Source organism: Eucyclogobius newberryi, unplaced genomic scaffold (genome assembly GCF_026437365.1).
Source record: "Eucyclogobius newberryi isolate DKJ021-1_F unplaced genomic scaffold, fEucNew1.0.hap1 SCAF_23, whole genome shotgun sequence".
Lineage (NCBI taxonomy): Eukaryota > Metazoa > Chordata > Actinopteri > Gobiiformes > Gobiidae > Eucyclogobius > Eucyclogobius newberryi.
The window spans coordinates 375,001-387,500 of NW_027315868.1; the positions used below are offsets into that span (position 1 = coordinate 375,001).

General features: G+C 50.0%; 2 protein-coding genes across 3 annotated transcripts in view; one reads left to right on the forward strand and one right to left on the reverse strand.

The window, feature by feature from the left end:
* Positions 1–6,844, reverse strand: part of idh3b (isocitrate dehydrogenase (NAD(+)) 3 non-catalytic subunit beta) — a 21,584-nt gene extending 14,740 nt beyond the window's left edge. For both annotated transcript variants that reach the window (XM_072459536.1, XM_072459535.1), the window contains exons 1-5: positions 6,728–6,844; positions 4,865–5,020; positions 4,670–4,790; positions 3,847–3,907; positions 3,619–3,751 (exon numbers count right to left, since the gene is read on the reverse strand). In XM_072459536.1, the coding sequence (XP_072315637.1) occupies positions 3,619–3,751; positions 3,847–3,907; positions 4,670–4,790; positions 4,865–5,020; positions 6,728–6,769 (513 nt within the window). In that variant the 5' untranslated portion in view covers positions 6,770–6,844. The remainder of the gene's footprint in view (positions 1–3,618; positions 3,752–3,846; positions 3,908–4,669; positions 4,791–4,864; positions 5,021–6,727) is intronic.
* Positions 6,845–10,766: 3,922 nt separating this feature from the next.
* The window catches only part of wdr1 (WD repeat domain 1), a 15,762-nt gene continuing 14,028 nt past the window's right edge, over positions 10,767–12,500 (forward strand). The window contains exons 1-2 of the mRNA XM_072459528.1: positions 10,767–10,925; positions 11,771–11,892. Of these exons, the coding sequence (XP_072315629.1) occupies positions 10,910–10,925; positions 11,771–11,892 (138 nt within the window). The 5' untranslated portion in view covers positions 10,767–10,909. The remainder of the gene's footprint in view (positions 10,926–11,770; positions 11,893–12,500) is intronic.

Below are 12,500 nucleotides of genomic sequence, written 5' to 3' on the forward strand. Positions count from 1 at the left end.
TTAGACTCTACAAACACATGGTACCTGTAGTTTAGACTCTACAAACACATGGTACCTGTAGTTTAGACTCTACAAACATGTGGTACCTGTAGTTTAGTCTCTACAAACACATGGTACCTGTAGTTTAGACTCTACAAACATGTGGTACCTGTAGTTTAGGCTCTACAAACATGTGGTACCTGTAGTTTAGACTCTACAAACATGTGGTACCTGTAGTTTAGACTCTACAAACACATGGTACCTGTAGTTTAGACTCTACAAACACATGGTACCTGTAGTTTAGGCTCTACAAACACATGGTACCTGTAGTTTAGGCTCTACAAACACATGATACCTGTAGTTTAGGCTCTACAAACCCATGGTACCTGTAGTTTAGACTCTACAAACATGTGGTACCTGTAGTTTAGACTCTACAAACACATGGTACCTGTAGTTTAGACTCTACAAACATGTGGTACCTGTAGTTTAGGCTCTACAAACATGTGGTACCTGTAGTTTAGACTCTACAAACACGTGGTACCTGTAGTTTAGACTCTACAAACACATGGTACCTGTAGTTTAGGCTCTACAAACACATGGTACCTGTAGTTTAGGCTCTACAAACACATGGTACCTGTAGTTTAGACTCTACAAACATGTGGTACCTGTAGTTTAGACTCTACAAACACATGGTACCTGTAGTTTAGACTCTACAAACATGTGGTACCTGTAGTTTAGACTCTACAAACACATGGTACCTGTAGTTTAGGCTCTACAAACACGTGGTACCTGTAGTTTAGACTCTACAAACATGTGGTACCTGTAGTTTAGACTCTACAAACACATGGTACCTGTAGTTTAGACTCTACAAACATGTGGTACCTGTAGTTTAGGCTCTACAAACACATGGTACCTGTAGTTTAGGCTCTACAAACATGTGGTACCTGTAGTTTAGACTCTACAAACATGTGGTACCTGTAGTTTAGGCTCTACAAACATGTGGTACCTGTAGTTTAGACTCTACAAACACGTGGTACCTGTAGTTTAGGCTCTACAAACACATGGTACCTGTAGTTTAGACTCTACAATTATGTAGTACCTGTAGTTTAGGCTCTACAAACATGTGGTACCTGTAGTTTAGGCTCTACAAACATGTAGTACCTGTAGTTTAGGCTCTACAAACATGTGGTACCTGTAGTTTAGGCTCTACAAACATGTGGTACCTGTAGTTTAGGCTCTACAAACATGTGGTACCTGTAGTTTAGGCTCTACAAACACATGGTACCTGTAGTTTAGACTCTACAAACATGTGGTACCTGTAGTTTAGGCTCTACAAACATGTGGTACCTGTAGTTTAGACTCTACAAACACGTGGTACCTGTAGTTTAGGCTCTACAAACACATGGTACCTGTAGTTTAGACTCTACAATTATGTAGTACCTGTAGTTTAGGCTCTACAAACATGTGGTACCTGTAGTTTAGGCTCTACAAACATGTGGTACCTGTAGTTTAGACTCTACAAACATGTGGTACCTGTAGTTTAGGCTCTACAAACATGTGGTACCTGTAGTTTAGGCTCTACAAACATGTGGTACCTGTAGTTTAGGCTCTACAAACACATGGTACCTGTAGTTTAGGCTCTACAAACACATGGTACCTGTAGTTTAGGCTCTACAAACATGTGGTACCTGTAGTTTAGACTCTACAAACACATGGTACCTGTAGTTTAGGCTCTACAAACATGTGGTACCTGTAGTTTAGGCTCTACAAACATGTGGTACCTGTAGTTTAGGCTCTACAAACACATGGTACCTGTAGTTTAGGCTCTACAAACACATGGTACCTGTAGTTTAGACTCTACAAACATGTGGTACCTGTAGTTTAGACTCTACAAACACATGGTACCTGTAGTTTAGGCTCTACAAACACATGGTACCTGTAGTTTAGACTCTACAAACATGTGGTACCTGTAGTTTAGGCTCTACAAACATGTGGTACCTGTAGTTTAGACTCTACAAACACATGGTACCTGTAGTTTAGGCTCTACAAACATGTGGTACCTGTAGTTTAGGCTCTACAAACATGTGGTACCTGTAGTTTAGGCTCTACAAACACATGGTACCTGTAGTTTAGGCTCTACAAACACATGGTACCTGTAGTTTAGACTCTACAAACATGTGGTACCTGTAGTTTAGACTCTACAAACATGTGGTACCTGTAGTTTAGACTCTACAAACACATGGTACCTGTAGTTTAGACTCTACAAACATGTGGTACCTGTAGTTTAGACTCTACAAACACATGGTACCTGTAGTTTAGGCTCTACAAACATGTGGTACCTGTAGTTTAGGCTCTACAAACACATGGTACCTGTAGTTTAGGCTCTACAAACATGTTCTAAAACACATTTTCTCAGATGTTAAAGCTCCTGGAGTTATACTCTGCAGAAATTATACAAACAGATATTTCACCAAAATTGTGCAGTACTTGTAATAGTAGCAGTAAAAGTACTTCATGATCCAGTGTTACAGTAGTATTATCAGCTGTAGTAAGAGTACCTCATGCTCCAGTGTTACAGTAGTATTATCAGATGCAGTAAGAGTACCTCATGCTCCAGTGTTACAGTAGTATTATCAGATGCAGTAAGAGTACCTCATGCTCCAGTGTTACAGTAGTATTATCAGCTGCAGTAAGAGTACCTCATGCTCCAGTGTTACAGTAGTATTATCAGATGCAGTAAGAGTACCTCATGCTCCAGTGTTACTGTAGTATTATCAGATGCAGTAAGAGTACCTCATGCTCCAGTGTTACAGTAGTATTATCAGATGCAGTAAGAGTACCTCATGCTCCAGTGTTACTGTAGTATTATCAGATGCAGTAAGAGTACCTCATGCTCCAGTGTTACAGTAGTATTATCAGATGCAGTAAGAGTACCTCATGCTCCAGTGTTACTGTAGTATTATCAGATGCAGTAAGAGTACCTCATGCTCCAGTGTTACAGTAGTATTATCAGATGCAGTAAGAGTACCTCATGCTCCAGTGTTACAGTAGTATTATCAGATGCAGTAAGAGTACCTCATGCTCCAGTGTTACTGTAGTATTATCAGATGCAGTAAGAGTACCTCATGCTCCAGTGTTACAGTAGTATTATCAGATGCAGTAAGAGTACCTCATGCTCCAGTGTTACTGTAGTATTATCAGATGCAGTAAGAGTACCTCATGCTCCAGTGTTACAGTAGTATTATCAGATGCAGTAAGAGTACCTCATGCTCCAGTGTTACTGTAGTATTATCAGATGCAGTAAGAGTACCTCATGCTCCAGTGTTACAGTAGTATTATCAGATGCAGTAAGAGTACCTCATGCTCCAGTGTTACTGTAGTATTATCAGATGCAGTAAGAGTACCTCATGCTCCAGTGTTACAGTAGTATTATCAGATGCAGTAAGAGTACCTCATGCTCCAGTGTTACTGTAGTATTATCAGATGCAGTAAGAGTACCTCATGCTCCAGTGTTACAGTAGTATTATCAGATGCAGTAAGAGTACCTCATGCTCCAGTGTTACTGTAGTATTATCAGATGCAGTAAGAGTACCTCATGCTCCAGAGTTACAGTAGTATTATCAGCTGCAGTAAGAGTACCTCATGCTCCAGCGAGCTGTACTCGCCCTCCGTCTGCTCCCGGATTATCACCAGGTCCAGGTTGTTGTGGCGAGTGGAATATCCCGGTAAACTGTTCACGTGGACCACGTTTGCAAACAGGTCCAGCTTCCTCCTGAGGCAGAGGGCGTGGCTCGTTAGAGGGGGCGTGGCTCTTTACAGGTCAGTCTCATCATCCTTGAACTAAAGAATCTGATTTGGATTGATTACCTGAGCCTCATCTCGTACGACGCCAGCTCTCCTTTAAACTCCATGGGCGTGTGGATCTTTCCTGTCACACACAAACATCACAGCAAGAGCTCCTCGGGGTTTTTACACCATTTTACATGCTTTTTAGACCAGTTACTACTCTTAACTACTACTAAGAGTACAATAACTCCAAATAATCTACTCAAGTGGCCCGTACTATTCTGGCCCCCGTACTATTCTGGCCCCCGTGGTACTCTCCGTGGTACTCTGGCCCCCGTGGTATGGCTGTGATAAAATGTGAATATATGATTATATTTCTGTGATGTATTTTATCTGAATAATAGTGATATATTATCTGCATCATTAGTCTAAGAGAAAAACAGCATGTGACAAACTGCATTTGTTTGTGAAGGTGTCGTAAAGATGGAGCAACAGAATGTTTATCCTAGGGAGGGGGGGTAACACCCCAGGGGAGAAAGGGTAAAACATTCACCAGGCTTTATCTCTACGGAAAATACCAGCTTTCATAAAAGACAAGTGCCTTGATGTGAAGCTGACCAATGAGAAATGTGACCCGCCTATTCCATAATATCTAATAAAACCAACCTGCATGAGAAAAACGTCGTGAGACGCAGGAGGGTCACCAGGCTGCTTACAACAGCCTTGGTGACCCGGCCCGGCGTTTTCTCCCATGCAGCTACACAAAAGTCTGATATTTCTGTGTCGTTTCATATTCTAAGTTGAATTGTGTTCTCTGTGTGTTAAGGAATAGCATTGGTGTATGTCTCATTCCATGACAATGGCTCCCGTGGTACTCTGGCTCCCGTGGTACTCTGTGCAGTACCTTTGATGGCCACTCGGTTGTTCTTCATGGAGGTCAGAACCTGGTCCAGTTTGTCCTCTGAGGCCATGTTCTGGACCTCGCTGAGATGGAACTCCTCAAACTCCACTGGGACGTCCCCGGCCTAGAACCAACACAAGGTCACGAGTCAGCTCCGGGTAAAGGACCCCCAGCCTGTGAGTGTGTGTCCCTCCTGACCTTGAACACCTCTTTGACGGCGGTCATCAGCTCCGGGCCCACACCGTCTCCAGGGACCATGGTCACTTTGAACGTGGCGTCGGCTCGAGCCAGAGCGTCTGCTCCAGAGAGCGAGCGCGAGGAGAGAAGCTGCAGCCGGGGGGCCCCACCGAGGGCCTGGAACCACACCCCAGACAGTTTAGAGACAGAAACATGAGCGCCCTTTAGGGGGCGCCGCCGTCGCGCGTGATCGGCCTCTAGGGGGCGTCGCGCGTGAGCGGCCTCTAGGGGGCGTCGCGCGTGAGCGGCGTTTTAGGAGGCGTGAGCTGCGTTTTAGGGGGCTTCCACACCGCCGCGGCCGAAGCGTCCAGTTTACATTAAGTCTATAGTAAACGCGTGTCGAGCACGTCGTGCGTTATCCGCGGCGCGATTTCTTCGTTTTTGCGGCACGATTGGTGCGTTTTCTTACGCTCTCGACGCTTTGAGCGCTCGTATGAGGCGGCTGAGGCGGCCAAAGCGGCTTACGTGACGCGCTCAGATATGTCCAGTGACGTACGTACGTACTGCCCCTCGCATTTCCGGTATTCCCCGTGGAATTCCCCAAGAAGAGACACTTTTTCCTTGCTCATCAACAATGGCAGACGAAAGACTGATTGTGGCTGTTTGTGGGAGAAAGGAGCTGTACCTTGTGTTCACGGTGGAACAGAGACAGAAACAAACCAAAAACGTGAAAACAACACTCTCCATATCTGCAATTTTACACAATGAAAGGCCACGACAACAACTCCACTGCTCATGCGACAACACCTCTACTGCGCATGTGCGCAGAGAGCTCGAGCGCGCCGTACACGCGCCTGTGTTCAGTGGCCGGGGCGTCGAGGGCGCGCGTCCGGTGCGCCTTTAGGGGGCGTCGCGCGTGAGCGGCCTTTAGGGGGCGTCGCGCGTGAGCGGCCTTTAGGGGGCGTCGCGCGTGAGCGGCCTTTAGGGGGCGTCGCGCGTGAGCGGCCTTTAGGGGGCGTCGCGCGTGAGCGGCCTTTAGGGGGCGTCGCGCGTGAGCGGCCTTTAGGGGGCGTGAGCGGCCTTTAGGGGGCGTGAGCGGCCTTTAGGGGGCGTGAGCGGCCTTTAGGGGGCGTGAGCGGCCTTTAGGGGGCGTGAGCGGCCTTTAGGGGGCGTGAGCGGCCTTTAGGGGGCGTGAGCGCATGAGCGGCCTTTAGGAGGCGTGAGCGGCCTTTAGGAGGCGTGAGCGGCCTTTAGGGGGCGTGAGCGGCCTTTAGGGGGCGTGAGCGCGAGCGCATGAGCGGCCTTTAGGGGGCGTGAGCGGCCTTTAGGGGGCGTGAGCGGCCTTTAGGGGGCGTGAGCGCGAGCGCATGAGCGGCCTTTAGGGGGCGTGAGCGGCCTTTAGGGGGCGTGAGCGCGAGCGCATGAGCGGCCTTTAGGGGGCGTGAGCGGCCTTTAGGGGGCGTGAGCGCGAGCGCATGAGCGGCCTTTAGGGGGCGTGAGCGCGAGCGCATGAGCGGCCTTTAGGGGGCGTCGAGCGTGACCCCTTTAAGGGTCTAGTGACCGTTACTTCTGACACAAAACACACTCGTCACTGAAATAAAACACTCGTGACACAAACATGTGGAATTCAGTTTAGAATGAAATAATAAACGTGTGGAACAATCAGACTTCCATCGATCTAATGTGGATGAACCAAACGCTCTGATCAGTGTCATTAGAAGAGAACAGTTACACGTTAGACAAGTGTCGTTTTGTGACGTCGTACGTGTTTTTTAAATAATGCAAACGTCACAAACATAAAAGACAGATTCGACATCATAAACTCTAATATTCCACGTCTCTACGTCACAGAATGTCTCACTAATCTAAGTGTTAGAGTCTCACCTTGAGCAGAGCTCCAGCGGCTCCTCTTAACGCGGACGCCATCCTCAAACACACGTGACCCGGAAGTGCACACTGCTCATGCGCAGTGAGGCCGGGGAGCTCGCGCCCTGAGCCCGCCTGAGCTGGCCACAGCGCCCCTGCTGGAGGAGAAAGAAACTACAGCTTTGTTAAATTCACTCACGTTTAACTTCTTCAGGAAATTGTACTTCTGACATTTTACTTTAGTAATATTTGTATATGTGTAATATTTGTATATGTGTATATCTGTTCCTCCTGTGGCTCTGGAGCTCCTGTGGCTCTGGATCTCCTGTGGCTCTGGAGCTTCTGTGGCTCTGGAGCTTCTGTGGCTCTGGAGCTTCTGTGGCTCTGGAGCTCCTGTGGCTCTGGATCTCCTGTGGCTCTGGATCTCCTGTGGCTCTGGAGCTCCTGTGGCTCTGGATCTGGCTCTGGAGCTCCTGTGGCTCTGGAGCTTCTGTGGCTCTGGATCTCCTGTGGCTCTGGAGCTCCTGTGGCTCTGGATCTGGCTCTGGAGCTTCTGTGGCTCTGGAGCTCCTGTGGCTCTGGAGCTCCTGTGGCTCTGGATCTTCTGTGGCTCTGGAGCTCCTGTGGCTCTGGATCTGGCTCTGGAGCTCCTGTGGCTCTGGAGCTTCTGTGGCTCTGGAGCTTCTGTGGCTCTGGAGCTCCTGTGGCTCTGGATCTCCTGTGGCTCTGGAGCTTCTCTGGCTCTGGAGCTCCTGTGGCTCTGGAGCTCCTGTGGCTCTGGAGCTCCTGTGGCTCTGGAGCTCCTGTGGCTCTGGAGCTTCTCTGGCTCTGGAGCTCCTGTGGCTCTGGAGCTCCTGTGGCTCTGGAGCTTCTCTGGCTCTGGAGCTCCTGTGGCTCTGGAGCTCCTGTGGCTCTGGAGCTTCTGTGGCTCTGGAGCTTCTGTGGCTCTGGAGCTTCTGTGGCTCTGGAGCTTCTGTGGCTCTGGAGCTCCTGTGGCTCTGGATCTCCTGTGGCTCTGGATCTCCTGTGGCTCTGGATCTCCTGTGGCTCTGGAGCTCCTGTGGCTCTGGATCTGGCTCTGGAGCTCCTGTGGCTCTGGAGCTTCTGTGGCTCTGGATCTCCTGTGGCTCTGGAGCTCCTGTGGCTCTGGATCTGGCTCTGGAGCTTCTGTGGCTCTGGAGCTCCTGTGGCTCTGGAGCTCCTGTGGCTCTGGATCTTCTGTGGCTCTGGAGCTCCTGTGGCTCTGGATCTGGCTCTGGAGCTCCTGTGGCTCTGGAGCTTCTGTGGCTCTGGAGCTCCTGTGGCTCTGGAGCTCCTGTGGCTCTGGATCTCCTGTGGCTCTGGAGCTTCTCTGGCTCTGGAGCTCCTGTGGCTCTGGAGCTCCTGTGGCTCTGGAGCTCCTGTGGCTCTGGAGCTCCTGTGGCTCTGGAGCTTCTCTGGCTCTGGAGCTCCTGTGGCTCTGGAGCTCCTGTGGCTCTGGAGCTCCTGTGGCTCTGGAGCTCGACATCAGATTTAAAATGTTTCTCTTTTTGACTTTTATATGTTGTTTTATCATTGTTTGTGTTGCACCGGGACAAGTTCTTATGTTTGTGAATTCTGTTCATTGACACTGGAAATAAACCTTTTCTGACTCATATTTCCTTTTACAGTGACGTTTGAGTCAGAGGAAAGCTGCATTTAGTCACTTTGGCCCTGAGTTTGACCTGTCAGGAAAGACTGTGTTTACTTAAATATGAAAGATGGAAACGATGCACTTTAGAATCAGAAAAGGTTTATTCACATTGTCAGAGAACATCATTCACAGGCTGGAACGTTGGTGAAGGATAAAAGCAAGATAATTCCAAAAAGGCGTCACAGAAAAACAGTTCAAATTTACTGTAAGATCAAAATGGATTTACTACGTACACAAAATGTAGCTAAAATTACAGATGTGTTTCATATAATAACACGTATATTCACCCAGTTTAATCTGGATCTCCATTTGTTACACGGTTATAACGATTATAACTATATATCCAAATAAAACACAATAGTTAGAATCAGAAAAAGGTTTGTAAATGAAAACTAAAATTCACAACCTAAAAATCATAATAGCGAGATATAAAAAAATAAAATAAGGATAAATAAAACAAAACTAAATTAAAATACATACCAATATAAATAAAATAAAATGTTAATTTGACGTATAGCTACATTTTGTCAGTGGAAAGACAATATTTGATCATATTTAATCTTCACAAAAGTATAATCAGTGCTAAAGTGTGTAATTTATGTGTGGATAAAAGTAAAAACGTATTCTTCTTTGGTGTTTTATGGCGGTTGTATCCAAGTGTTACAATACTGCCACCTACTGGAGCTGTACGTCTTCTTCTTTGGCCCCGGCTGTAGTTGTACTTATGCTGTGAGTCTAGACTTTAATCTTTAGACTTCTTCTTCTTTGGTGTTTTATGGCGACATTACATCACCGCCACCGACTGAAGTTGTACGTCTTAGACTTTAGACTTTATTCTTCAAAGCCCACAAGTTCTTCCTCTTCCTCCAACGACTTCCATTATGAGCCCCAGGAACCTTCCTCCAGGAGCCTCTCCACCCACCTTCCTCCAGGAGCCCACACCCTCCTCCAGGAGCCCCCACCTTCCTCCAGGAGCCCCCACCCTCCTCCTGGAGCCCCCACCTTCCTCCAGGAGCCCACACCCTCCTCCAGGAGCCCCCACCTTCCTCCAGGAGCCCCCACCCTCCTCCTGGAGCCCCCACCTTCCTCCAGGAGCTCCCACCCTCCTCCAGGAGCCCCCACCCTCCTCCAGGAGCCCCCACCTTCCTCCAGGAGCCCCCACCCTCCTCCAGGGGCCCCCACCTTCCTCCAGGAGCCCCCACCCTCCTCCTGGAGCCCCCACCTTCCTCCAGGAGCCCACACCCTCCTCCAGGAGCCCCCACCCTCCTCCAGGAGCTCCCACCCTCCTCCAGGAGCCCCCACCCTCCTCCAGGAGCCCCCACCTTCCTCCAGGAGCCCCCACCCTCCTCCTGGAGCCCCCACCTTCCTCCAGGAGCTCCCACCCTCCTCCAGGAGCCCCCACCTTCCTCCAGGAGCCCCCACCTTCCTCCAGGAGCCTCTCCACCCACCTTCCTCCAGGAGCCTCTCCACCCACCTTCCTCCAGGAGCCCCCACCCTCCTCCAGGAGCCTCTCCACCCACCCTCCTCCAGGAGCCCCCACCCTCCTCCAGGAGCCTCTCCACCCACCCTCCTCCAGGAGCCTCTCCACCCACCCTCCTCCAGGAGCCCCCACCCTCCTTCCTCCTTGATTCCCACACAGGGTTCTCTAGCTCTGTCCACTCAGGACCTTTAGTCCCAAGGTATTTCCTGCAGCTTCAGAGATGATCCTGGTCTTTTCAGACGTCTCATGCATTTGACCAGTGCAGATAATAACATCACAGAGGAGAAAATCCTCCTCTTCATTCTTCATAACCAAGACATCCTCAGCACTCTGGGAGGCCCCACTCTTGGGGGCCCCACTCTCCGAGACCCCACTCTCCGAGGCCCCACTCTCCGAGGCCCCACTCTCCGAGGCCTCACTCTCCGAGGCCCCACTCTTGGGGGAACCACTCTCGGAGGCCCCACTCTCGGAGGCCCCACCGCTCTCCGAGGCCCCACTCTTGGGGGAACCACTCTCGGAGGCCCCACTCTCGGAGGCCCCACCGCTCTCCGAGGCCCCACTCTTGGGGACCTCCCTCACTGCATCCACTCTCACCTCTTCTTTACCTGTCACTGCCTTGAGAGTCTGGGCTGAGGCTTTAACTGACATTCTGACCTTAATCCCACTCATATTCCACTCAAACATTTGATTGCAGTTGGGAATTTACGATGGTTTCGATGACAATATTCTCCACGCTCCATTAAAACCATTCAATTTCTAAGCTTTTCCCTCTCGATTCTTCCACAAACGTCGGTGTTTCGTCGGTTGTCTCGCGCGCGTTTTGCCTATCAGTCCGTGCTCAGGGCTAAATCCGCCGCCGCCTCGCGCTCCCTCCTCAGTGGCTGACGGCGGCGCGTGCTCCTGACTTCTTTACCTTATATGGGCACAGACAGAACCAGCGCTGTCACGGGCTCTTCCGGGTTCTGGGCAGGCTGCAAGCGGCGGCTCTTCTCGGCATCGTTCACGCACCTTTTCCCTCCACAAACCGGGCGCCACGAACCGAGGAACCATGCCCCACGAGCTCAGTAAGTCTCCCCGCCTCTCGTGTCTCTTTTTTGGCCGGGGAAACCGGGGAAGCGCCGCATATTCGTGGCGGGTTTCCTCCGCGGAGCGCCGCCGCTAGCTCGCCTCGCCCATTGAAACGCATTGTTATTGGGGATGTTCCACGTAAACGCGATCGCGGGTTTATCGCGTTTATAGCGCATCAGATTTGTGTTATTTTACATGTTAACTGCGTGTAATCCGCGCGTGATGGTTGTGCGGGTGTGACGCGGACAAGAGGACCAAGAGCATGTTCTGACTTGTTACGGAACATTTCCCCCGTAAAAGGACAAAACAGCCTCCGAGAGCGTTTAAAAGTTGGCACAAATATTCCGAACGACATCCTGTTTCCTCCAGATTGTCAAAGTAAAAGCATCGGATACAGAGAGTTCGTTTATTCTTCCTTTTTTCTGGGATATTGAGTGACTTTACGCAGTTTATAATCGTGTTTTGGGTCAGATTCATGGACATTGACATATGAATATCCCCAAAATATTAAAACCGGTCTTAAATAATTAAACATCAACTGATTCAAGTTTAATGTGAAATGTCTGTCAAATGAATCCCTAAAGTGCAGAGCCCGCACTTGTTTATGTGTGTTTGTAATCCGCTCCTCTCCAGCTACAGAGGGACTGGACGCGTTTAGTCGATTAATCCACACAAACGGCACGTCTTTAGTCACCTGGCGTCGTCAGGGGGGGGGGGGGGGGGGGCACCTGGCGTCGTCCGGGGGGGGGGGCACCTGGCGTCGTCGGGGGGGGGGGGCACCTGGCGTCGTCGGGGGGGGGGGCACCAGGCGTGTTTTTCATGCTCGTTCTGTCTTGTGCAGAGCGCGTGTTCGCCTGCCTCCCGCAGATGGAGCGCGGTCAGTCCAAGGTGATCAGCGGAGATCCCAAAGGAAACAACTTCCTCTACACCAACGGCAAATGTGTCATCATCCGCAACATCGACGTGAGCGCCCCCTTTACTGCTGCTACTACTACTACTGCTACTGCTACTGCTACTACTACTGCTACTACTACTACTGCTGCTACTACTACTACTACTACTGCTGCTACTACTACTACTACTGCTGCTACTACTGCTACTGCTACTGGTAATACTTACTGCTGCTAATACTTATTGCTAATACTACTTCTGCCTCAGTGTAATATTTGTCGTTTAAAAACCCCATTGGAAATCATACCTGATGGACACAAGAAGCAGGAAACATTTTGACTCACTTCTAACAGCATCCATCTTCCTCTTATCCGGGACCAGGTCGCGGGGGCAGCAGTTTAATCAGGGACTCCCTGACTTCTCTCTCCTCCGACCCCTGACCGCGCCCTCCGACCCCTGACCGCGCCCTCCGACCCCTGACCGCGCCCTCCGACCCCTTACCGCGCCCTCCGACCCCTTACCGCGCCTTCCGACCCCTGACTGTGCCTAGAAATTCTGTCCATAAAAACAATGAACAGAAGCGGTGACCAAGCACAGCCCTGAGGAGTCCCACACTGGGAACAGGACTGACTGCAATGAACACAGCTCCTGCTCCGGTCATACAGGTCCCGGACAGTCCT